Genomic DNA, 24,918 nt, shown 5'->3' on the forward strand with positions numbered 1-24,918 from the left:
TGCCAGACGTCTGTGATGCTCCACTTCAGAGCCTGTGAGCCTCCCTGTGTCATGTTCCGGGTCCACGTGGGCTCTGAGGAGCTTCGCGCCAGCATCTCTTGTCTCCCACCCTGCGTTGGGAGGCTCCTGTATTGACGCCACTGCAGGACCCACAAGGTGACCATGCTTTGGAACGCACGACCCAGAGGTGCAGGGTGTGAGCCTTCGACCAAGTGGAGCCTGGGGGTAAATTCCTCCTCCTTTCCCCACCCTGTCCCAGGACTGCTTCTGAGTGGGTTTATACGGCTTCTTGGAGGTGTGCCCTGTGGATTGAACGGTCATGTTCTGCAGCGATGTATTCTTCTCCATATCGGCTCTCCTCCTTCCCCAGCCCCATTCTTCTGTGCGCCTCATTCCTTCCCGTGATTGTATCTCTTGATAACATGCGTGGCGCATTCATTCTTTCAACACAAGTTTGTGAGGGTTGTGTGCCAGAAGCTGCCAAGGTACTGCAGGTACAGAGATGTCTTCTATTCAGTGACTTACCTGGCATCAGATATTTTCCCAGAAGCCATATTGTTTGACACCCGTTCTGGGAGGCCAGGAAATCCTGGCCACACAGTCTAGAGCAGGGCTCGCCTGAACAGGTTAGGGACCCAGAGGGGCTGGAAACAAATGTAATCCCACAAAAGAGCACAATGAGAGACAGGGGAGGGAAGCCAGGGACAGAGCCCCAAGAGCAAGAGACAGCAGCCAATCTGGGAAGACACACATCTGAGAAGAGGAAAGAGGTCAGGGAGTCAAGAAGGCCAGGAACTGAATTAAGAAGGATTAGAGCGGATTGAGAAATGGAATAGGAGGCGAAACCAGTCCAAACAAGGAGGCAAAACAAGGCAAACCCAGTCAGGACCAGCTCCCGAAGGCAAAGATATCGGGAGCTCCTTCCTCATGGGTCAGGGGCCTCCGGAAAACGAAAAGATTTTTTTTTTTTTTTAAGTTCTTTAATCATTCAGTAAACCATTTAGCATACTGTCACTGACTGGGGTGGCACTCTAGAAAACTCACAGTTCGTACGGACAAAGACTCAACAACCAAAGCACGAAGCGATGAGTGCTTTTATAAAAGAACGTGTGGGGTAGCGAACATGTTTTCCCCTGGAGCTGTTCTGTCCGGCAGAACTTCCTGGTAGGATGGAAACGGTCTGTTCTGCGCTGTCCAACACAGGAGCCACTACTTGTGACGTGGCCAGTGTGACGGAGGAACTGGATTTTTCACTGTAGATAGTGCTAATTTCGATCCGGGTAGCCGCATGTGGTGAGTGGCTACTGTTTCATCAGACAGTCCAAGAGGACCGCATGTGAGCCGAGTCTCCGGGAAGGAGGCGGCCTTATCCAGGCCCTGAGGACAGTGGGGGAAGAGTCCGGAAGACATGGAGATCAACGCGTCGTTTATTAGGCTTGTAGTAGAGCATGGGACACAACAGGAGGCTGGGAAGGTGTGCAGAGGCTGTGTATGACAGGCCCTGTCACATGGACTTGTCACCATCTACTAAGGGTGCACCTAGCACGTTGCTTGTGCACATGACACATGACACGATCTCACTGATCGTCTCTACAGCCCTGGAGCTGGGTAGTTAGCCCCGCTTTACAGATGAGAGGACTAAGGCACAGAGAGCTCATTTAACATAACCAACGCAACACCGCTTCTAAGCGGCAAAGCCAGGATTTGAACTAGGGGCTGACTCCACTGCCCATCTTTCCACTTTATCACTTTACCCCACCCGTATGTGCAACGTGGGGAATCTGGGCTTTACGTCATGGCAGGCAAGACTGTGCTGAATCCAGGTTGTTCCTGGGCTAAAGGAGTTGAGAGGACAGACCTGAAAAAGAAAAAAAAAAATATGAAGGGTGTCCCATGGGACCTAGGCTAGAAAGAGCGGAAAGGAAAGAGATTTCTTGGAGAATGGGAGAAGTAGAGTAGGACTAATTAAGACAAAGAGCTTCAGGCATAGAGGATGTGGTAGTCAGAGGGGATTAATGCTATTTTAGCGGGCTCTCAGCCAGAGGACTACATGAGCTTTTTCAGCCCTGGAGTGGAGGGTGTTAATTGGTGGAGAGAACCTCTTGGAAGGGTTCCCATCCTACACAGCAGACAGACAGCCTGCTCCTTCTCCAGCAGCCGGAGGCCAGAATCTTCCTCTGGGCGAGGAAATGGATTTCTCAGAGACTGAGTCTGCATTTGAGAAGTTTTGTTTCATTTTTTGAAGTTTATTTATTTATTTTGCTAGGGAGACAGAAACAGAGAGAGGGGGGAGAACGAGAATCCCAAGTAGGCTCCACACTGTCAGCCCAGGGCCCAATGTGGCGAACTGTGAGATCATGACCTGATGACCCGAGCCAAAATCAAGAGTCAGATGCTTAACCGAATGAGCCACCCAGGAGCCCCAAGAAGTTTAATTTTTTAAATCTCTGCTTTTGGCGCCTCATTTTTTGCTTAGCGAGATAGAAATAAATGCCATTGATATTTAAAAGTGTTCATAATCGTCAGCACACTAAGCCACTTGGGGACAAGGGGGAGGCGTGGTGGCTTGTGAAGGAGGCATGTGTCCTCACTCTGAGACTCCCTGATGAATCATCTCTCTGCTTCCCATGAGATGGAAGTGTGGGCGAGGCCGAAGTAATTCTGATTTGAAATCAGAGTTATGTAAAAGTGGGTCTTTATCATAAAAACCATCTTGAGAAATTCTGAAAGCTGTCCTGAGCCCTTGTTAAGGCAACTAACTTGCAGATGGTGATAGAAATGCCATTTTCATGAAAATCACAAAGGTAGCCTATTTTCTCTAGCCTTCTGTAGTTTAGTTAGAATAGTTTCCTCTAAATTTCTCTCTCTACGTTTGTCCTCTTGAAATCACGTCAATAATTCAGTTAGCCTCAAAAACTAATATATTGGTTACCATTTCTCTTAGTAATGCTTAACTTTGTTTGGAAATAGATGTATTTAACTCATACTGGGGCTAGAAGCAGTGTAACATGTGAGAGCACGTGTCAGGGCGGGGAAGACCTCTGGAGTGTGTCTTTATTTGGAAAACACAAGGTGTCTGAAGTTGTTTTTCTTTTTTATAGTTTTATTGAGATATAGTTTACATACCGTAAAATTTACTCCTTGTAAGTGTAGTTTGCTGAGTTTTAGTAAATCAATACCGTTGTGCAAACTTCACTCCGATCTAGTTTAGAATATTACCGTCACCTTCCAAAGAATTTCTTCCTACCCATTCTTGCCTCCCACCCCACAGACCCGGGCAGCTGCTAATCTGTTTTCTGATTCTATGGTTTTACCTTTCTAGAAACTTCATAGACATGGAATCATACACATTTTTGTGTCAGGCTTCTTTCACTTAGCATAATTTTCAGGTTGTACCCGTGTTGACACATATATCCGCCATTCATTCTTTGTTACTGTTGAGTTTTCCATTACATAAATATACCTTGTCGCGTTTATCTTTTCACCCGTTGGTGGACATTCGGATTGTTTCCAGTTGTTGGTTGTTATAGGAAATGCTGCTGTGTCCGTGTGCATACAAGTCTTTATGCGGACTTCTGGTTCATCAGTCTTAGTTAAATACCTTGGAGTGGAATTGCTGGGTTGTATGGTAAGTGTATGTTTAACTTTTAAGAATTGCCAAACTTTTTCCAAAGTGGCGATACCTTTTTACATTCCCATAGCGATGTCCCAAAATTCTAGTTACTCCCCATCTTGATTGGTACTTGATATAATCAGTCTTTCTGAATACAGCTTTTCAGGTGGGTGCGTCGTGGTATCTCATCTGGTTGTAATTTGCATTTCCATCATGACAAATTACATCAAACATCTTTTCATGGGTTTATTAGCCATGTGTATATCCTTGGGGAAGTGCCTACCCATATCTTTTGCCCATTTTTAAAAATCGAATTGTCTTCTTATTTTTGAGTTGTATGAGTTTTCTATATTTTGTGGCTACAAGTCCCTTATTAGATTTGTGATTATAAATACTGGTCTCCTAGTCCGTGGCTTAGCTTGGCATTTTCTTAGTGCTGTCTTTTGAAGAACAAATATTTTTAATTTTGATGATGTTTAATTTATTATTTTTTCTTTTCTGGATTATACTTTTAGTATTATATTTTAAGAAGCTCCCTAATGAAGGTCAAAGAGCTCTTCTTTTCCATCCTTTGACACAAGGATGGAAAACTATTGACTTTTATTTCTTTAAAATGACCAAGAATCATCTGGATGCCGCAACTGGGGCTTGGCAGCCTGTTTTATGGTTTAGTGGTTGTGGTGATGATCGCGGTCAGGAGGGCAGGTGTATTATTGTCATTTTACACAATTATAACTTGGCTTCGGAAGCCTTATAGCATCCATTCTGCTGAGCACTGCTCAAAACAGCTCCCCCCTAAAAACAAAAAACAAAAAAAACCCAAAACCGCAGCTTCCCCTTGCCTGTTTGCTACCTATCCTCTCTGACCACCCCCAAGCAGCGATTGATCTGTACATAATTGATTCTCAGATTATTGAGTTAAATTTAATTAAATCCTCTAAAATTCCCTGCACGTTTTGCTGTTTGCATGAGAAGATGGCAGTTCGTTTAATTGAGGTGTAATTTACACACAACGTTCTATGAGTTTCAGGTGTATGCCATAATGATCGACATTTGTGTATGTTGTGAAATGATCACCCCAATAACGTCTAGCCAACATTCGTCACCATACATAGTTACGAGATATGTTCCTTGTGCTAAAAACTTTACAATTTACTCTCTTAGCAACTTTCAAATGGGCAATGCCGTGTTATTAACCACAGTCATCATGCTGTCCATGTGTATATCCCCTTGGCTTATTTCTTTATAACTGGAAGTGTGTACCTTTTCACTCCCTTCACCCATTTCACCCCAACCACCCCCTGCCTCTGACAACCACCAGTCTGTTCGCTGTACTTAGGAGCTTGGTTTTTTGTTTTGTTTTATTTTGTTTTGTTTTGCTTTGCTTTGTTCAGATTCCACACGGAATGAGATCATGTGGTATTTGTCCTTCTCTGTCTCAGTTCACTTAGCATAATGCCCTCAAGGTCCATCCGTGTTGTCACAAATGGCAGGATTTCATTTTTTAATGACTAAATAGCGTTCTCTTGTTTGTGTGTATGTACGTATATGCATATTTATATAAAATCACATCACATTTATTTATTTCTATTTATTTTTAAGTAATCTCCACTCCCAATGTGGGGCTTGCTCTCACAACCCTGAGATCAAGAGTCACAAGCTCTCCTGACTATCCAACCTTTCTTTAAGTGAATGGCTGTACCAATTTACATTCCCACCAACAGTGTACAAGGATTCCCTTTTCTCCACGTCCTCACCAACACTTATTTCTTGTCTTTTAGATAATATCCATTCTACCAAGTGTAAGGTGATGGCTTACTGTGGTTTTATTTTACATTTCCCTGATGATTAGTGATAGTGAGAAGCTCGTCATGTATTTGTCGGCCATCGGTGTGTCTTCTTTTGACACAGTCGCCCTTGTTTATTCTGGCTTTTGTTGCCTTTGCTTTTGGTGTCAGATCCTCAGTGTTTACTGGCTTAATCCTGAGCCACCTGACCAGGCAGGAGAAAGGGGGCCTTCAACTATTCATTGCCTCCTGTACGTGAGCATTCTCTGCACTCACACCTAATACTCTTTTTAGCTCTAGGAATGTCTTTGGGTTCTGTCTCCAGCATTATTCTTAGTGGTGTCCCTGGGTGTCCTTCCCGCCGCCTCTCACCTTTCTGCTGGTTTTGTTCTTCCCCCGTCCCTTGCATTTCTAGGTTCTGCTGGCTGCTCTTCCAGGCTTTGAATCCCTTCTCCACAAAATATTGCCTCTCCTATTGCCCAAGTGATGTCCACTGGCCACAGGAGGTTCAGCAAGTGGTAGCCAGACCCAGAAACCACTGCTCAGCCTCTGCGGGAGCCCCACACCTCCTCCTCTCTGAGAAGAGACTGGACACAGACTTGCCTCCCCGCCCACATCTTTCTGCCCTTTGTTGAGATGGTCACGTGCACCTGATACTCATGTGTCCATCTCTGCCTTGCCAGGCTTCATCAGATTTAATAACCAGTGGCCTCGCAGAATCTGATGCTTGGGTCTCTTTTTTTTCCAAGTTCTGGTCTTGGTTTTATTTTCCTGCGGGGGCATGTCAATGGCTATACTCTGGGTGGCTGCTTTATTTGGCTCTGCTTCATTAACACAGGTGCAGAGCTCACACTCCAAAGCCCAGGGCTGGAGGAGACCTTAGAGATGTTCAAAGCGTGAGCCCTTACAGAAGTTGCCCTGGAAATCTTTGAGATTCCTTGCATGTGCTTAAGAGAATTATTTTTTGCGGGTATTTTTCTGCCTAGTTTCTTGGTGAATTGCCATAATTTCAAAACCAAAAAAAAAAAAAAAAAAAGGTACTCATAATGTAACTTGGAAATTTCTTACACCTACGGTGTATCTTTTATTGCTTTGTCTTTGACCTCCTATGTCATGTTCCCTTCTTATTTCCCAGCTCTCTTTCCAGAAAGGCACAAATGTTTGTCTTTAGGAAATAAATGCTCAGCTTACCCACAAAAATGGTTCCATGAAAATGGAACTGAAGAGACAAAAGGGGCAGTAATTCTAAGTGTAAGGTTCTTATCAACCAACTTTGATAGAAACCAGAGGCTTTTCTGTCCCAATTATTCCGGGAAGCAGGACACTTGGACCCAAAATACTTTCTTCTTGCTGGCGTTCCTAAATCGGCTCTTGGAAATGCCATTTCTTTCACTGCATAGTGGAATAAATCCTTTCTACGGAGCCCTTTTCAGTAGTAGGAGAAATAGAATGTGATCTTCTCATAGAAAAAGCGGTTCCTGAGAAGTCAGTGTCTTTTAGCACACACAACACTCAGCAGAGTATTCTAAAGCTTTGATCGATGGGTTGATTAAATTTCAACATCGTAGAGAAAATTGTTTCTAACATCCATGCGTTTGTGTGCTTCGCTTTCATAGAGAATATGGACTCCTAAGGAGCTAATATTTCACTTCCTGGAAACTGAATTGTATTCTCAACGCTAAGGAGCAAGATGCTGTTTGGAGTAAATCTGACAAATTCTTTTGGAAGCAAAGGATCACTTATTGATTTATTTTTTTTATAAATGCAGATTTCCACATGGCCTGTTTAAAGAAAACGAAGTGCAGTAGGAGTTAAATATTTCATGAATTACTCCCCTGTTTTGCTGATAAATCCTTTGTAGTGCAAAATGCATATCGGCAAGTAACGGAGATCTGTTCTTTACGTGAAATCGCCTCTGGCTGGAATGAAGGATTTCCAGCTAGTTCGTTTATGATAATATACCTTTCCTAGCACTGATAACAAGTGGAGAACACAATTCTTCATGTCATGTCAGTCTCCATTTCTCATTTCCATGGTATTGTTGTGATTCTACGGAGCCTGGATACCTTAGCGAAATATATTTTGAAACATTACTGTGAAGATTATAGTCATCTGTGACATGGCAGGAGTGACATCCCTTGGATGTGAGAAATCTGGGCCTTCTGCCTCCTCACCTCCGCACCCAGGCTCATGTTTGGGGAAAGCCCAAGTTATAGAAGAGAGTGATTCAGAAATGCAGCGAGGAGAAAGGCAGATGAGGTGGCCACGGGCAGCCAGCGCCCCCACAGCCCTGGCTCACCGTCCTCCTGGACTCTGATCACGGAGATGAAACGTTAAGACGACCCTCCCATATGATGTCACTTTGGAAACCCTTCCCAGAAAAAGCACCTTTCAGATCTACAGTGACTCGAGCATGCTCTGTGTGGCAGAACTAGTGGCCCTCACTAAGATATCTCAGGAGTCATTGACTACTTCTGGCCAGCTGGCTGTGAGCAGAAGACGTGTGTGTCACCTCTGGGTGGAGGCCATCGAGAGCAGGAGAATACGGGCACTCTGGAAGTCACATGTTGAGATGGCAACATTACAAAATGGCGGTGCTGCCATCAGCCTGGAGCAGAGCCCCCAGTCTGCCCACACTGGACATTAGCATGAGTGAGATATAAACTATATTGTGCTGAAGCATTGCAACCACTGGGTTGATTGCTCCCTGCAGGATTGGCTAATTCTCTCTCCCACTCTTCTCCCCAAACCTGCCCGCAGACCCAGCAGGAGAGGAGCACACAATGAGATTTTGAACCATGCCTTGCGTCTCCAATCCGAATGGTTCATGCCATTTAGCAGGAATATCAGTTTATAAATCCTGGATTCTTATCTTTGAAATGTGACTTTTTTGTTAAGTGGCCAGTCTGCCAGGCATCCCAAATACTATTATCTACTATTAAATGGCCGCCATTTTGCCATGGGTGGTCTACTTGACAAATGGACAAAGCGTTGCCCATTTAGAATACTAATATCCCGTAAGGCCTTTTATGCTGGAGGTTTTAATAAACTCTTTCTGATCCTTACATCTTTTCAGTGATACTTGTGGAAATCTCACTTTACAAGAAGATAAATAGAGCCCTGGCTTGTTTCCGTGGCCCAACAGAGTTTCCAGATATATGACTATCAAGACCCGTATTCAGAATTAAATTTCCATTTCTCAGACCTCGCCGTTAGAGCAAGCAGTTCCCTACTTTCAATGTTTAAAATTGTTTCTGTTTTCTAATCTGAAGGAAACCAATGGGGAGTGGACTTTGGGATGAAGGAGTAGACCTGTCTCTCAGGCTTGGCTTCACTCTTTCTCCTCCCCGCTTTTTTCAGATTCCCTGTTTGCTAGGAGAGTGAATGGATCCAATACAAGCCAGGACCGAGCTCAGAATCCTAGTCTGCTTCATGGACATGGGAAGGTGGGAGGGGTAGACTAACAACACCGAGCTGTCTCTCTCACCCTGTTCTCTAGCTCCGTGTTTGCCTTTTCTGCCTTAGAAATAAACTGATACAATATCTAAGACTCTAAATTAGGCATAAACCACATTTGTTTCCATGCAAGGAAATTTGTTTGACGTCAGTGGTAACCATCTTAAGTTTTGCATGAGAAATGTAACTTAAGTCTGTGCCTCTTGGCTGTACCAATATGTGCACAAGGAAGCATATCCAGAAGAAAACAGAAGGATAGCTCATTTCAGAGGGAAAAACCTACATTGCCAGACTCTTCATTTAGAATTCCTGTGGTTCCGGCCGTAATCTCATAAGGAGATCTGTGCCTTGGACACATCAGCACTCTCAAATGTGTGTATTAAAGTCTTTCTGGTTACAAGAGACAGCCTGTCTCAGTGTATCTTGTTAATTGTTCCATATACCTGTGGCTGTGTAACAACCCAAAGTTTTGTGGCTTGAAACAACAATTTGTTGTTTTTCATAATTCTGAGGGTTTGTTAACCCTTAGATGGTTAATATCTGGTTCTCTGTTCTCAGATGGTTCTGCTGCTGCATGTGGTTTACTAAGCTACTTGCTCGGTGGTTTTCAGCCGGGAATTCAGGTGGGCCCAGAAAGTCCACAGTGGTGTTTCGTCCCCCCAGGGTCTCTTTCCGCTGGCCTCTCAACATTCCGTAGTGCGGCTCAGGCCTCCCAGAGAGAACTTACAAGAGCCCAAGCCCCAGTGTGCAAATGCTCACCACACCTCTGCTTGCACAATTCTTGCTAAAATCCCATGGGCCAAAGTATGTCATGTGACCAAACCCAGCGTCTTTGTGAGAGGTGACTGCAGGGTATGGATGCTGTGAGGAGTGGGCCACCCATGTAGCAGTCTATCTGTCCTGCTAGATCGAAGGCTTGATTCAGTTTATAAGATGCAAGAAAGACAGGAAGAGGCTTCAACCAGAACCACTATTCTGGCAAACCTCATCGAAAATTGGGACATTGCCTGGGGTACCAGGAGTGTTAGAGGCCTGGTTGTCATGGTTCAAGAGGAGTAGGCACTTGTTACCGCCTTTCAGGTGTTCCATGATGCTGCAGTCACTCAGCAACAACCTGTCCCTGTTTCGACTGATCCTGTGGCTGCCCACTGGCCGCCTTCTGCTCTGGACACCTCATATCCTCTGCTTACTCAGGGCTTCTCATGCTGCCTTGCCTCTGTATGATCTTTGGCCTTTGTTCCCGCTCCAAACTATTGACTCACTCGACCTTTCTGCCTTGTATTTACCCTCCCCCTGAGAGACGAATTCGTTACCACTTTGTTGGTCACTGTTCAGCCCTTTAAAACAGCCCAGTCATCTCACACGCTCAACATGGCTGCTGCCTTGGTCAGACACCCACCCCTGATTCTTCTAGCCTTGGTCAGGATGGTGGGGTCAACGCAGAAGGACAAAGGGAGTGTAGTGAGCATTTAGAGCATTACAGCCACCCGTTCATTCATAGTTAATTGTGATTGGATTTGGAGGTGGGAGGAGAAGGTCTTCCTTTGAGAGGCGCTGTTCCCTTTCTCACTGCACCCACCCTTCCTCTCCAGTCAGCTCTCCCACCCTTGCAGCTGATCCTGACGGCTGTCCGCAGATAACTGGCTGTACAAGTGTGAACAGGTGCCATCCTTGGTCAGGGTCGCTGTTAGTCTCACCCACGTGGACTTTTCATTAAGCATGCTTTATCCTTTGTCTTAGATCTCTCGATTATATCATTGCCTACTCTTTCCTTTCTTGTAATTGGCTATGCTAAACAAAGGACGTGTGGGGAAAAAAAGCCAGCATCCAAATCATTTCATGGGTTGCAAAAGGTTAGATCTCATTAAAAGGCGTTGGTATTTCTGATGCTCTAACTTCAGTGACAAAAGGGCTTGGATAAATTTTTCTAAATTCAAGAGGTCCTTAAGATCTCATTTTACGTATGTTTATCCTTATCATGAAATAGCTCTAGAAGGATTTGCAAAGCTTGGTTAGTAATAACCCTCTCAGGGAGAAACTAGGTTGCTTACTTTGAATTTATGATCTTTTGTACCTTATGAATGTTGTACCACGTGCATATATTGCCTACTTTTAAAATTAACTTTGTGAAGCGTGTCTTCTCCACATTGTCCTCACTAGCAGTTCCTTGAAAAGGCCCCAGCCAGCATGTGGTACAATTCCAGCTGACAGTATTCATGTGGATTCCCACATGAAGAGGCCCCCGAAGTCATGCTATGGGCAGTGCCGTGAAGATCTTCTGTCTGATCTCTCCATATGTATATCTATGTTCAGAAACCATTAGGGTTTTTTTTTTTTTCTTTTAGCACCAGTGACTGAACTTGGTAATTCTACTTGCTTCTCAGTTAAATGCAAAATCAGAAACTACGAGAGGGAGGGAAATGCCAGGGGCTTCTCAGGGAGTGGCGATGTGAGCCGGCTGGAAGTTCCAGACCTTCCCGGAACCGGAGCTCTGGGTCTGGCACTTAACATACCAGGTGTGTGTCCTTAAGCAGGTGACTTTACCTTTCTGCGCCTCGGCTTCCTTATCAGTAAATCGGGAGGTGTAATAGAGTTTACCTTTGGGGGTTATTGGCAAGATGACATAAGTGAATGCGTGGAGCAAACTCCGTGTGATTCCTGGCACATGGAAGGTGCTCGATGAATCACAGCCATTGTGATGGGCTTTTTTTTTTTTTCTTCTCATCTATTAAGTGGGCACCATACTTGCTTTCCTATTTTCTGGGGTTTCTATTGATGTCAAATAAGAGAACCAGTTATAGTGCTCTGAGGAATGGAGATTTGAACTGTTATCGAGACGTGTTCTATCATCTGTTATTTGGGTAAAAACACCTGTTAATTGTCCATCTTTCCTTGAATACTATTCTAGCTTCTAGGTACCAGATTCCTTGTTGAAACTCTACTATAGGACATCCCTTTGGGCTAGGAGGAAATTAGAAACATGTTCCTGGTGCTTCACAAAGTTGGCTTTGTTATTTGAAGAGACCGTTACAATTGCTGTGGGCACATAATCTCAGACTATTTTTTCTGAGGCGTTTTCATGGTAATGTAGTTGTGTGTAGATTTAAGTGTGACTTTGTTGATGTGTTCATTATGCAAAGTCATTGTCCATTTCCCATTGACCTTCCTTCCCTAGTCTCAGACTCAAAAATCTGTGATTGAAAAGCACAAGCATGGGCTAGAATGGACATTAATGCGCTCATTCTTATGGTAAACATTTAGCAAAATATAGAAAGTAGCCATCCCCAAGTTGACTGCTGAAAAACGCCTTTCACAGTCAAGATGATGTCACACTCAGTTAGTGTGGCCAGTTAGTGAGGCCAGACACTGATGGGTCACCAAAGCAACAATTAGTGTGCCAAAGGGCATCCAGTCGCATAAGCATATTTGTTTATTGGCTTAGAGAATAGATTGTGTTACGTTGCACAGTCAGCATTGAACCACCCATGTTGGGACGCCAAAAAAGCACAAACGGACCAGAATAAAATGGTGATTAATGCTTGGCCTTCCAGTTCTGGTTAAAAGCTGATATATTTTCTTAATGAAAATAATTTCATCTTTCACTTGAGAGAAAAACAAAGATTTATTTTCTTTCAAATGACAAGACTTCTTAAGCGGGTAACAGAAGAACTATGTTTCTTGGGATTAATATGAATTCTTTTTTTTTTTTTTAATTTTTTTTTCAACGTTTTTATTTTTATTTTTGGGACAGAGAGAGACAGAGCATAAACGGGGGAGGGGCAGAGAGAGAGGGAGACACAGAATCGGAAACAGGCTCCAGGCTCTGAGCCATCATCAGCCCAGAGCCCGACGCGGGGCTCGAACTCACGGACCGCGAGATTGTGACCTGGCTGAAGTCGGACGCTTAACCAACTGCGCCACCCAGGCGCCCCAATATGAATTCTTTTAAAATACATGGTAAACCATGCAGGGGAGCATTTGCTGTACGATTTAATATGTATTTTAGGCAAAAAGAAATAAGGGAACCTTGACTTGTATTTCTTTTCCAATGATGAAAAGTTTACCAAAGAAGGGAGATTTTTCTTTCCCGTCTGTAGGCAACAGGCAAAGAGTTGCTTTGAATGGAGTTAAATGAGGAGAAATATTAAAAGGCTTTTCTGTTTATCAATACTCCGGGGTCATTTTAACAGTATATGTGGTTTTAAATATCAGGGTGAATAATATTGCAAAGACCGACCTATCATTTGTCTTATTCAAGCATGCTTTAAAATGTCTGCGCAGGTATTTTTTTGTAAATTTCAAGCTGTGTTGTACTAACATACTCGTTAGCCTTGACTGAACATGATGCCTGCTACTTCCAAGTGCGGTTTCACTCGTTTTAATGTAATTGCATAAGCCTGGTAGTGTTGATTCACAGTTCTCGGGTAAGAGAGGATGACCGTCACCTTGCAAGGTAGGACCACAGGGCAGATGGGCTCCTAGCAGGGCAGGGCGTTGACATCAATACTGAGAGCACAGAAGCAGCGGTTTTTCTTTGTGAGACATGCCGAGCACATCACTCCTACGGAGAGGAAGCTCAATTTTCTGTAGCTGTGTTTGATTCTCACTTTGAGTGAGTGCTGGGGACCTAATGCTGTCCTTAGGCACGGAGTTTTTCACCTCTGATGGCATATGTAGGAGGAGTGAGTGATTTTCCATAGGCAGGAGTCTGAGGATGGGGAGGGCAGTGGCTTTGTCCTCTCCAAACAGAAGCTACACTGGACACAGTTGTTGCAGTTAACTTACTGCTTCCGAAGAAACACTTCATCTAGCTTACGACCCCCTCTCATTGTGAGGATTTACTCATGTCTCTTCAACTAAGTCCTTTCTCAGTTTCTCTTACAATTTTAATTTTTTTCTTTATGCAACACTGTGATTTTGCGGCAATATTTTATTCCCTACAGCGTCTGAAAAGGTAGAGTGGGTCGAAAGATACTTCCTTGTCTATGAAACTGCTTGGCGGTTTCCTCTCTTTGAAGGATGAAGAGTTAAGGCATGCAGGCAAAGTAAATAATAAATTAAGAATTTAGAAATTGTAGGTGGTTGCTTAAGACCGTGTGAGCATTATAATTTGTGAGTGCATCTTTTAGAAAGTGTTTTCGTTCCCCAGCACCTCTTCCAGAGAGTAAGGCACTTAAGTGAAATAAACTGACATAGAAAGCAGGAATACCTGCCATTGTCTCCTTGGATTCTGTGGTTTCCTCTCAATCTGTGTAGTTTGTAACATCCACTTGTTTTAGAGTCATTTGCGCCATTTATTTGTATTTTCCCTAAAGTTTATGTTGAAATTCAGTTAGTGTTCCACAGAAAAATCACGAGAGACCTAAGTAAATCTGATGAAATGATACAGATATGCTTTGCACACAGAGAAAGACTGCCTGGTGTATATTTTGGTTGGAAATAGTTGGAGGAGCTTCTCAATCTGCCTCTCGATGTTTGATGGGCGTGATTGTTCATGTATTGTAAATGGAAAGACAAATTTCTTGGCTCTGAAATGAAACCACATAATATGGATGTTTCATACAGGAAACAGATTTATATACATATAATGTCTCTGTGTAGTATAGTAAGTTCTTCTTTTGGTATTTGGTTACCAAAAGGTGTCCCAGCTATAATTGTAATCGTGTTCAAATGAGAACTCAGTTGCTAGTAAAACACGTTATCTGGATTGTTTCATTTTTCTTTTATACATATAAACTGTATTCCATATACAGGCATGATAGGAGAACTAAGTTGACCATATAGACAAGGGTTTGGTTTTCATACCCAATACTGTAAATATAAATATGGCCTTAGGTAGATGGCAGTCAGACTATCTGAATACAACTTCATCCTCAAAGATCTGAAATCTCTATTTCTTTCCCCTTTCTCAAAACCTTTCTTTTTTTTCCTACAAATACTCATTTACTCTGTACCATGTGCCAGGCACTGTGATGGGCTCTGGGGACACAATAGGGAACAGGAAAGGTGCAGTCCCTCCCTTTAGGAGACTTTTAGTTTAGTGGGGAAGATGGATATTAGAAAAAGACACAATTACACAGACAATGAAAATCGCACAAGTCATTCGGTAATTAAGCTGTGGGAGCTATCGTCGTCTGCAATAACAGCATCCCTCTACGTTCTCGAGAGAGCCATTCATTGGTCACTCCCCTCTGTCTTCATTAATGAGAAGTCACGATTGAATCTGTCATTCCAGGAAGGAGTTGGCTGTGGGACAGAGGTCTATATTGTGTGTGTGCTCATGTTCTTCTGTGTGGGGCGAACACGTTCATGTGTGAGGCACACTATGTTGGGTGATGGGAGAGGGATACAGAAGTGGGAGAGGCACCGCCTTTGCCTGAAGGAGTAGGGGAGAGAGCATGCGTGTCAAAAAGTCTATTTACCTTTGCATCTATCTGTATAATATACATCACGATTAAATGATTAAAACAAGGAATTTCAGGGGTGCCTGAGTGGCTCAGTCACTTAAGCGTCTGACTTCGGCTCAGGTCATGATCTCACAGTTCATGGGTTCAAGCCCTGCATCGGGCTCTGTGCTGACAGCTCAGAGCCTGGAGCCTGCTTTGGATTCTGTCTCTCTCTCTCTCTCTCTCTCTCTCTCTCTCTCTCTGCCCCTCCCCCGCTCATACAATCTCTGTCTCTGAAAAATAAATAAACAGTTTTTTTAAAAAGGAATTTCAGGAATTCTTAGTGGGGGTGAAATGACTTCTAGTGTGGTTGATCAGCTAATGTTTCAATATTAGGTGATCTATACAGAAATAACTTGGACTTTGATAGGGAAATATGGTGGAGAGGGCATTCCAGGCAGAAGGAACAGAGTGAACAAAGGCAAGAAGGTGGGAAAATTCAGGGCATGTTGCAGGACGGATCCAAGAAAGGGAAGCAGAAGCCGACTATCAAACAAAAAAAATAGCTCTATGCCAACAGGACAAGACAAGGTTGGCAGGATAAATTGAGACCAGATCGCTGAAGTTTTTCTATTTTCTGTTTAAGGATGTATTGAACTTTATTTGGTAGATCCCACTGTTGAGGGGGGTGACTGTGGTGAGAAAGGCCTGGAACTTGGAGCCTCGGGTGTGCCTGCCACCGTAGTCTCAGTGAGGGAAGGGGAAGGCCCTGATTGTTGGCTGTTCACCTGGTAAATGAGTGTTTGGGGTTTGAAGCAAATTTGCCACAGTGCCCTGGACTTTCCCAAAGATAATCTCTAGCATGGAGAAGCCATTAGGCCTTCCCTCTTCCCTCAGTTGCCAATCGATTTATACGCCCAGCTTTTTTCCTTTTAGGAATGACATGGTAGGCCTCCGATATAAATGCAGATATTTTAAATGGGAAAACCGTAAGGATGGCCAAGTAGACAGATTTTACTTGACATCACTACAAATGCTTCTGACCTGATTTTAGCTGACGTATGAATAAATGATTATTCCAGCCTTGAGAGTTAAATATTTAAACGTTAGTTCCTTTTTGGAGTTCATGTATAATACAGAACTGATTTTCTGTGCTGCAGACTTCCTCTCGTTGCCTTCTTTTTTTTTTTTTTTTTAATACACCATAATTCTTATCCTACCCTTTTTCAGTTCCCTGCATGAACATTATTTAAACGTTGCACGCAAATCTTCTGCGAAAGAAGAAAAGGAAATACAGTCTGTGGGTCTCAGCAGGAGTTCAGCTAATGCAGCTTAAAATAATGCCGAAAAAGAAGCGCTTACCTGCAGGCAGAGTGGCCCTGATTCTCTTCCTGTGCCAGATGATTAGTGCACTGGAAGTACCACTTGATCGTAAGTATTAACGTTTCAAAGCTGTTAGGCCTGGGAGTTAAAGCCTCCCCAGCATTTCCCATCACTGTGAGCCCTGTGAATGGAGAAGGTGTCTGTGTGATACTGAAAAGCTAATCAAAATTAATTTGGCTTTTACCTCCAAGCACCTGGTGTTTATAAAAAGTCTCACCATAGAAATGGCCATTGAACTGGTCAGACCATTGTCCCCTCCCTATCATTATCTTTCTTCCTCCTCAGGTGCCTTTTGTATAACATGTGGGGGGGGGCGGGGGCGGGGGGGGGGGGTTGGGGATGGAAAAGGAGCGAATCGTGGGCTCCCCTGATCCAACAGGCGACTCTTGATCGAAGCAGTCCTGCAAGAAAACTCAATCACTTTAAAACGGCCATGGGGACGTCCCCACTTATCCCCTCCCCACTACTCCACCCTCTCCCGTCATGCACTCAGGGTGCTCTGGAAAGATTGGGGGGTGTTTTCTCAGCCAACCCCATGCTCCTCAGTATCCCCAAACTACCCATAATTCATTTCTCTCTCTTTTTTAATGTTTATTTTATTTATTTTTTTTTGAGAGAGAGAGAGAGAGAGAGAGAGAGAGAGAGAGAAAGAATGAATGAGTGGGGGAGGGGCAGAGAGCAAGGGACACAGAATCCAAAGCAGGCTCCAGGCCCTGAGCTGTCAACACAGAGCCCAACGCAGAGCTCGAACCCTCGAACTGTGAGATCATGGCCTGAGCCGAAGTCGGACACTCGACCGACTGAGCCACCCAGGTGCCCCAGTTCATTTCTCTTGATTCCAACAAGGCAAAAGTCCTTTTAAATAGGAGTCTGGATGTAGGACGTGTGTCTTATCTGCAGCCTAGAGAAAGATCTTTGGCTTAAAAGATGTGATCAAAGACCAAAAGGTAAATTTTGAGAAGAAAACAAGTCATCTGCAAAAAAACAATTTAAAATGGGACAGCAGGGACTACTGTCTTAGCCTCCAGCCACCCCCGTCACCCCTTCCTGATAATAGAGTACATGCTGAGCTCTCCCTTCTCTGGGTGGCCTGGCAGTGAACAACAAAGATAATGCTGGATTCCAACCGGTCCCTTCTCTTGCAATGGAAGCAGAATTTCAAATTTGGACAATTACTGTACTTCAGATTCATCCTTTACTCTTGATCTCCGTGACCTCTTTAAATCCATTTGCTTCCTGAATAGGACATCTGCTTGGCAAGCTTTCCAAGGTGCAAGGAAGATAGCACTTTCTTGGGGGCCGTTCCATTGTCGGGAATTTCATTTTTTTGCCAAAGGATGTTGCAAGTGCCAGTGGGAAGACATTAAGAAGGGATGTGGTCTGCCCCGCTCCCTGGAGACCTCCTTTGCCACGCATCTATGGTCTAAAGGACGATAAAATGCAACATCTCGTTATTTATTTGTTAAAGTATTATAAAGTATTATAAAGTATTCATTCATTGCCCTTCATTTCAGTTAAAAACAAAAACAAAAACAAAAACGTATGATTGGCTAAGGCCATTGGAGTTGGATTGCCTAAGTAAGCATTTGCCCTACCAAGAGAGAGACAAAAGCCCTTGAGAGAAATGGGCTTTTGTTCTCTCTTGTGTTAAATATATTCTCCCTTAATCTGACTGCCTAATCTAACCATCAGAGGGGAACAGTCACCTACGGCTAACTCAATTACCGCTGCTAATGGAGAAGAGGCATCACCATGATGAAAAGAAAGTCACGGACAATGCCGCTCCTGTATTAACCTTTACAAGTAGAAGTGACAGGCGGCACTGCAGAATCATTTGAATTGCATGCTAATGTAATTTCTTCCCTGCCCCTGTCCCCTACACCCCTTCTGCATGAGCTGCTCCTTGATGTGGGTCCTAGCAGCCCTTGGGTGAGGAGGGATTCTGAAGCAGAAATATGCTACCGGCTGAAAAGTTCCATTCCCGACCTGGAGACGAACCACAGAAATAGAAACAACTGAAAATCAGTGCTGCGTTTGGCACGGATGGAGCACTGTCACTGTAGTGCTGTCCCATTGTTAGGCATTATGACCACGTGCATAGTGGTGTCTAGGATAATAGGATCAGACGCGACGCAGTATGTGACAACTCAGATTAATTGTAGATTCCAGCTATTTTTCAAATTGAACATAATTACTTGTCTGGCACAACATGTATGGAATGGAATTAGCCATCCCCATTCCTAGAAGAATCTTTTTTTTTTTTTTTTTTTTTTTTTGCCTACAGCATTCCTTTTGTTCTTCCACATGTTTATGCGGGATCGCTGCCACAGGAGGAAACAAAACCATTATTGGGAGTGTCTTCCTTTTACGACTCCACAACTGCCATTTTCACTGTACTGGTTTTTTAGGTCAAACCAAATAGACGAGATGCCCCTTTGGTCTCCAGGGTTCTAACGTTCTTATTACTAACATCTGGTTTTCTTTAATCCTGTTTGCCCACTCACCTGCTGATATTGATGGGGAAAAAGCAAAACTTCTTGAAGACTGTAAGTGTCTTTCTGTAATTACTAGGCAGTGTGAAAACTTGACCATGTCTTTGTTTTTGAATTAATGCTGTGAATTGAATGCACAACTTTATGATTTGTGACTAACGTCGTTTTAAGCATGTGCATTTACTATGGCTAAACATTGCATTTAAATACCAAGAAGCAAGTTTAATATGTTCCCTGCATGAATTCTGAGGACTCAGGTATTTACTCTTTCTTTTGCCGATATTCTGCTCTACTAACTTCCAAGCTTTATTCACATCTGATGTAACTCAATGAGAAAATTCACAAAATTTAAAGGAAATTACTGTCTGGTTCTAAATGCCATTAAATGCTTGCTGGGCTTAAGGCTTGTCTTTTGGTATCTTTCAGAAGGTGAGCACATATGCATAGGCTTCACCCAAGTCAGCAGCCATATGTATGCCTTGCCATACTTCTTCGGCCTGAGGACTGTATGGACTAGCGTTCCATCCAAATTCCAGTGAATTTGAACATTGTTTTCAAGTGTGCAAACGACAAATAAGCAGTCCCCGCTCACATCGTCTCCGAGTGGCTTGCTCTAAGCAAAACTTCTGCTGTCTTGGGCAGTGAGTGGGGCAGCATCTAGTATCTACCTAAAAAATAGTTAAAAAAAAAAAAAAGTTTTCAGGCATTTGAAAAATCCTTTGAGATTGGATTAACCAGGAAAACCATGTAAAATCACCTTTCCCCCTATCGCTTCGAAGCATTTGTTCGTTGCCAGGGGACCTACGCGCTGTTCAGAGGTGTGGGTAAGCAGTACACTCCTGGCAGGTCAGAAATGGCATTGAACGGGCTCTCCTGCAGACGTGTGAACACAAGTTCTGGGTCTGAAACCACCAGACAGACCTCTGTCACTTGCAGAAAAATACAAGGAATTGGACTGAGTCACCCCAACAGTCCCCCCATCGGCCACCTGGGTGTCCACCATTCAGGTGTGAAATTCCAGGCTTCTGTCCATCATCCCAAACTCTATACTCCCGGAGCCTAAAAGATTACTCAAAGATGAAGCTGGTCCAAATAAAAATGATTGTGATCATAATTTACACATAGCTAATGCTGAACCACTACAGTATTGGCATGACCTAAGAATTTTACACACGTTCTTTAAGTTCATCCTCCTGGTGACCCTTGGAGGTAGACACCATAGATACCCCTTTTAAGCCCCATTTTCCCTCTAAGGAACTAAGGGCTTGCAGCAGTTAAGAAACTGGCTTGAAGTCTCACAGATGGTAAGAAGCAAACAGACTGGTTCTTAACCCCCAGACCAAAGTGCTAACCAGCACCGGGAACTGATAGGGCAGCAGGAGTGAGTGTTCCTTGTAAGGTGGCGGAGGTGAGGACGAGCAGCTGGCTGAGTGGGAGCAGGAGACAGGGGCGGCTCTTCCTAAATGGAGGAGGAAACGATAGTGCTGAGTATCCAGCATTTAGTAGGTGCGTAGTAAGAGAGGGCAGTCTTGAGCTCTGCTTTTCATCTGTCCTTTGGGTGTTATTTGGATATTTAGTCAGAGCCAGCATTGTCGTGTCTGTTGTGGTGGACAGCAGCAAGACCAGAGACAAAACAAGTGAACAGAGACACGTTTGCAGATGCATAGGACATTAGGCACAGAAGTGGTAAAGTTAGCCCTGGCAACAATTAACCACGGTAAAGAAAGACAAGGGCAGAGGGCAATTACTAAGCTTCAGGAAGTGATCGATTGGCAGGTGGAAGAGGTTTCACAAAGCACAGAGCATGGGCGCGGAGGAAAGGGAAGAGCTGGAATATGAACAGCTGAAATGATCTAGGTGGCAGTGGGAGTGGGGTGGACTGTCCTGTAAGGTGTTTAGCAGCATCTCTGGCCTCTGCCCAACAGATTGCAGTACCACCTCCCTGCCCAGTGGTGACAACCACAATGGCCTCCAGAATGGCCCTGTGTCACCCGAGGGGACCCTAGGTTGAAAACCACTGGTCTGTGTAAATGGTTTTCTCTGGCATCGTATAAGGCAGTGGCTCCTACGGGGAGAGTTTGGTTCTCTTCTCTGCCATGTGCCTTCCTAGTCAAGCCATTTTGTTGCCCTGAGCAACAAACGAGGTTGAAATAGATTATTTCCCCACTTCCTTCCTGTTCTTACATTCTGTGATTCTGATTTCACACGAAGGATGTGGTGATCTTACGAGTAACTTGAGCACTGGACGTGCAGATACCAGCTTCCTTTGGATTTAATTGTTCTGGGTCAGAACTCAGAATGTTCCTCATACGATTTGGAAATGAATAATCGGATAACCCTTTAAAGAGCAAAACGGAAACGCTGTCTCCTGTAACAGAGCACGTCCCAATTCCGCTGATCTTCTAAAGGAGACTGTTTTATCTTTGCTGCTGGTAGTCACCTACCACCTGCCTCTAATAAGACATGCCGACTCTCTGATTTAACCATTTTTAAATGGTAACTTCTCAAATTGATTTGTTCCCAATGTATATTAATTTACACTAGCACACTAATGAACTATAAGTCAGTTACTCTCTCCTAAGAAATGCCCGTTTACCTCCTAACTTAAATTTTACTGAGAAGCATTATTTGAGCCAAAAAAAATCAGAAGAATTTCTCATTGTTACATCAGAAAAGAAACTGTCTTAATATCAAGCTTGTCTTGGTGATTGTTTTTCCAAACTCTTAGTTGGGGAAAATGGGCTCTGTGAGTCCATATAAAGTCACCAAAAGGAAGTTGTGCCTTGACTTCAAAGTTTTAGGAGACGTTTCGCTGAAAATCTAATGAGGTTTGTGCTGCCACCGTAGAAATTGCTAAAAGCATTTGGAGCATATTTAGTGTGGGGTGGGTGACTTGGATATAGACAGAATGATTTTTACGATGATCTTAAATGATTTCTTTACATTATTCTTCTTTCTACAATTAAGTGGTACAGCCTCCAACCATTACTCAACAGTCTCCAAAAGATTACATTATTGACCCTCGAGAGAATATTGTGATCCAGTGTGAGGCCAAAGGGAAGCCTCCTCCAAGGTGGGTGTGATTTCTGCTCTGTTCCACAACTGGAAATAAGCATCGCTATTAATATTGAAGTTAATTTCAGGTCCTGCCTATCTCTGAAGTATCATGTGTAGGCTCATGGTTTTGTCTTTCTGATGAATAAAAGTCAGAGTGTTCTTCTTGGAAACCCACGTAAATTGCATTTCTGTACTCACACCCTTCACAAAATGCTCAAAAAATGGTAGCAAGATGTGGAGGAAAGCCTTCTTCTAATGGCTCTCCTGCCCTTGTAACATGGATGCACCCATTTTTCTCTGGGCCTCGTTTCTTCATCTGTAAAATAAGGAAGTTGAATTTAGTGACTTCAAAGATCTGTGCTTGCTCTGGAGAGGTCTATAAAATAGCCCTAAGTGGGTTTTCAGACTTGGCAGGGCTCAGCACTCCGGATTCTCCATATGGATCTTGGCATGAGCATTGCACAGCATTTTAGAGGTGGGAGAGACGTGAGAGGTTATCTGGTCCAACTGATAGATTTTATAGATGGGAAACTGATGCCTGGTAGTGCTTGGCAACGTAGCCAAGGTCCCTCAGCTGATTAGCAAATACTGTCACTTCCGCAGTAACATATGGGAGTTTAGGAGAGTTGGGTTACTATTATTAAAATGTAATGTGAATTTTTAAGTAAGAAGGAAGTGAAAGTTTCTAGATTTTTCATTTCCTTAAAATTTTTTTCGATGCTTATGTTTTTTTGAGAGAGCATGAGTAGGGGTGGGACAAAGAGAGAGGGAGACAGAATCCAAAGCAGGCTCCAGGCTCTGAGCTGTCAGCACAGAGCCCAACGTGGGGCTTGAACTCACGAACCGTGAGATCATGACCTGAACCGAAGTCAGACGCTTAACCGACTGAGCCACCCAGGTGCCCTCTAGATCTTTCAATTCTGAGTCTATTGCCAGGCTTACCCAATTGTCACAGATTGGCACCTGAGAAAAAGATTACCTGGTAAATACTTAAGTATGTCAAAAACATCCATCAGAGGTTTGCTTCAAAGCAGTCCGTTCTGCCATATTATTGGAAACCTCTGGCACTGAGCCCGAATGTGATGTCATTTCATGGAGTTCCCCTTCCGTTTCACACTGACATAATACTTCCTGCGACTCCCTGTAAGGCAGGATTTCTCCCCCTCAGCACTACTATTTGGGGCCAGATAGTTTTTTGTTGTGGGGACAGGGCTGTTGGATCTTTAGCAGCATTCCTGGCCCCTGCCTCCTCCGTGCCCCCCCCCATCCCCTGCCACCTCCTGCCCCCCAGATGTTGGGTCAACCCCTGACGCAAGGATAAGCGATGGGAAGAGAAATCTAAGTGGTCCAGGAAAACATAGTGAAGTTTCGAGATTCATGCCTTGGTATGAGCAGGCCACTTTGATGTATGACTAGTTATAAAGTATTTAATTACATGGGCGCGGTAAAAAAAAAAAACTGAAAAAGAAGAATTTCAGTTGGCAATTTGGAATACTTCCTAAGAAATTTACAAAACCACCTCTAGAACTGAAAATTCTCAAAATGTATTTTCTATCGAGTTACCACTTTTGATAACCAACCTTGAAAACACAACTGAACTCCTCCTACTTCGCCCCCTGCCCCCAACTTACACTTTGCATTTCGGTAACTTGAAACTGCTCTGATCACTTTCAAACGCACACATGTATTAGTACTTGGGAAAGCCTTTCTTGTCACGTTGCAGCCCAGGGCAAAATTTTATAGACAGGTTATCAACTCTGTGAACAATGGAGTTTACAATAAAAATGCTAATAAAACTCTAAGAGAGCGTGCCCTGGAGACCTACTTTCTGTATTTTCTTTGAAAAATGACAGGCAATTTGTGTGATGATTTCCTTGAGACAGATTTCAGCTAGTTCCAGTGAAGACATGTACCTTAAAATGTATGGCCAGCACTTTTTTCTAAGTCACGATTCAGTGAAACATTTTAGGTACGGAGACTGTCGCTCTTTTCCTGAACATTACCATCTAATCACTATTTCTGGAAACCTACAGAACTGCTAGGAATTTGTTAAAGAGTAAGTAATCCTGTTTTTTCTTGACTGTTAACAAGCTTAATCCTTTATGTGTTGGGTAGCTTCTCCTGGACCCGAAATGGGACTCATTTTGACATAGATAAGGACCCTCTGGTCACCATGCAGCCCGGCTCAGGAACCCTCACAATCAACATCATGAGCGAAGGGAAAGCAGAGACCTACGAAGGGGTTTATCAATGTACAGCCAGGAACGAACGCGGAGCAGCAATTTCTAATAATATTGTTGTCCGTCCATCCAGTAAGTGGGACTTGTCCATCCAACAGGACCCTATTTAAAAGGTGGCTCTGAGACTCAGCATCTGTCACGTCATCCAGATGCTGGCACAAGAAAGCAGTGCCATTGATTCTAATACTCTCACCTTGTTTTGTGTGAAAATTATCGCTCCTTTCCACTGTACCCTAAGTTCCTCAGCCCAGTGCTTTGCCAACCCAGGATGTCTTTTCGGCAAGTCCAGAATAAAAAAAAACACCAGTAGTAAGAAAAGCATTTCTTTCCTGATAATTGTAAGTTTTAAAAATATGAACTTTCTTCAAGGTTCTTCTGATTGTTTGCTGTCACAATAAATTGATCAAATTATTGATTATCAATTTCCTGAATTGATCAAATTACTAATTTCCCACGTATCTTGTGTATGGACCAACTTCCGACAGCCAGATGGAAGTAAATTCG

General features: G+C 43.5%; 1 protein-coding gene across 31 annotated transcripts in view; it reads left to right on the forward strand.

Moving 5' to 3' along the window:
• The window catches only part of NRCAM (neuronal cell adhesion molecule), a 287,175-nt gene that overhangs the window by 191,149 nt on the left and 71,108 nt on the right, over positions 1 to 24,918 (forward strand). For 21 of the 31 annotated variants that reach the window (XR_006298454.1, XR_006298455.1, XM_043588585.1 and 18 more), the window contains exons 4-7: positions 16,473 to 16,673; positions 19,154 to 19,171; positions 22,085 to 22,190; positions 24,290 to 24,486. Coding sequence is in view for 29 of the 31 variants with exons in the window: in XM_043588585.1 (XP_043444520.1) it covers positions 16,568 to 16,673; positions 19,154 to 19,171; positions 22,085 to 22,190; positions 24,290 to 24,486 (427 nt within the window). In the remaining 2 variants the exon portion in view is untranslated. The remainder of the gene's footprint in view (positions 1 to 16,472; positions 16,674 to 19,153; positions 19,172 to 22,084; positions 22,191 to 24,289; positions 24,487 to 24,918) is intronic. The other 10 variants (XM_043588587.1, XM_043588584.1, XM_043588569.1 and 7 more) reach the window with 1 other exon arrangement.

The sequence above is a fragment of the Prionailurus bengalensis genome, chromosome A2, assembly GCF_016509475.1.
Source record: "Prionailurus bengalensis isolate Pbe53 chromosome A2, Fcat_Pben_1.1_paternal_pri, whole genome shotgun sequence".
Classification (NCBI taxonomy): domain Eukaryota; kingdom Metazoa; phylum Chordata; class Mammalia; order Carnivora; family Felidae; genus Prionailurus; species Prionailurus bengalensis.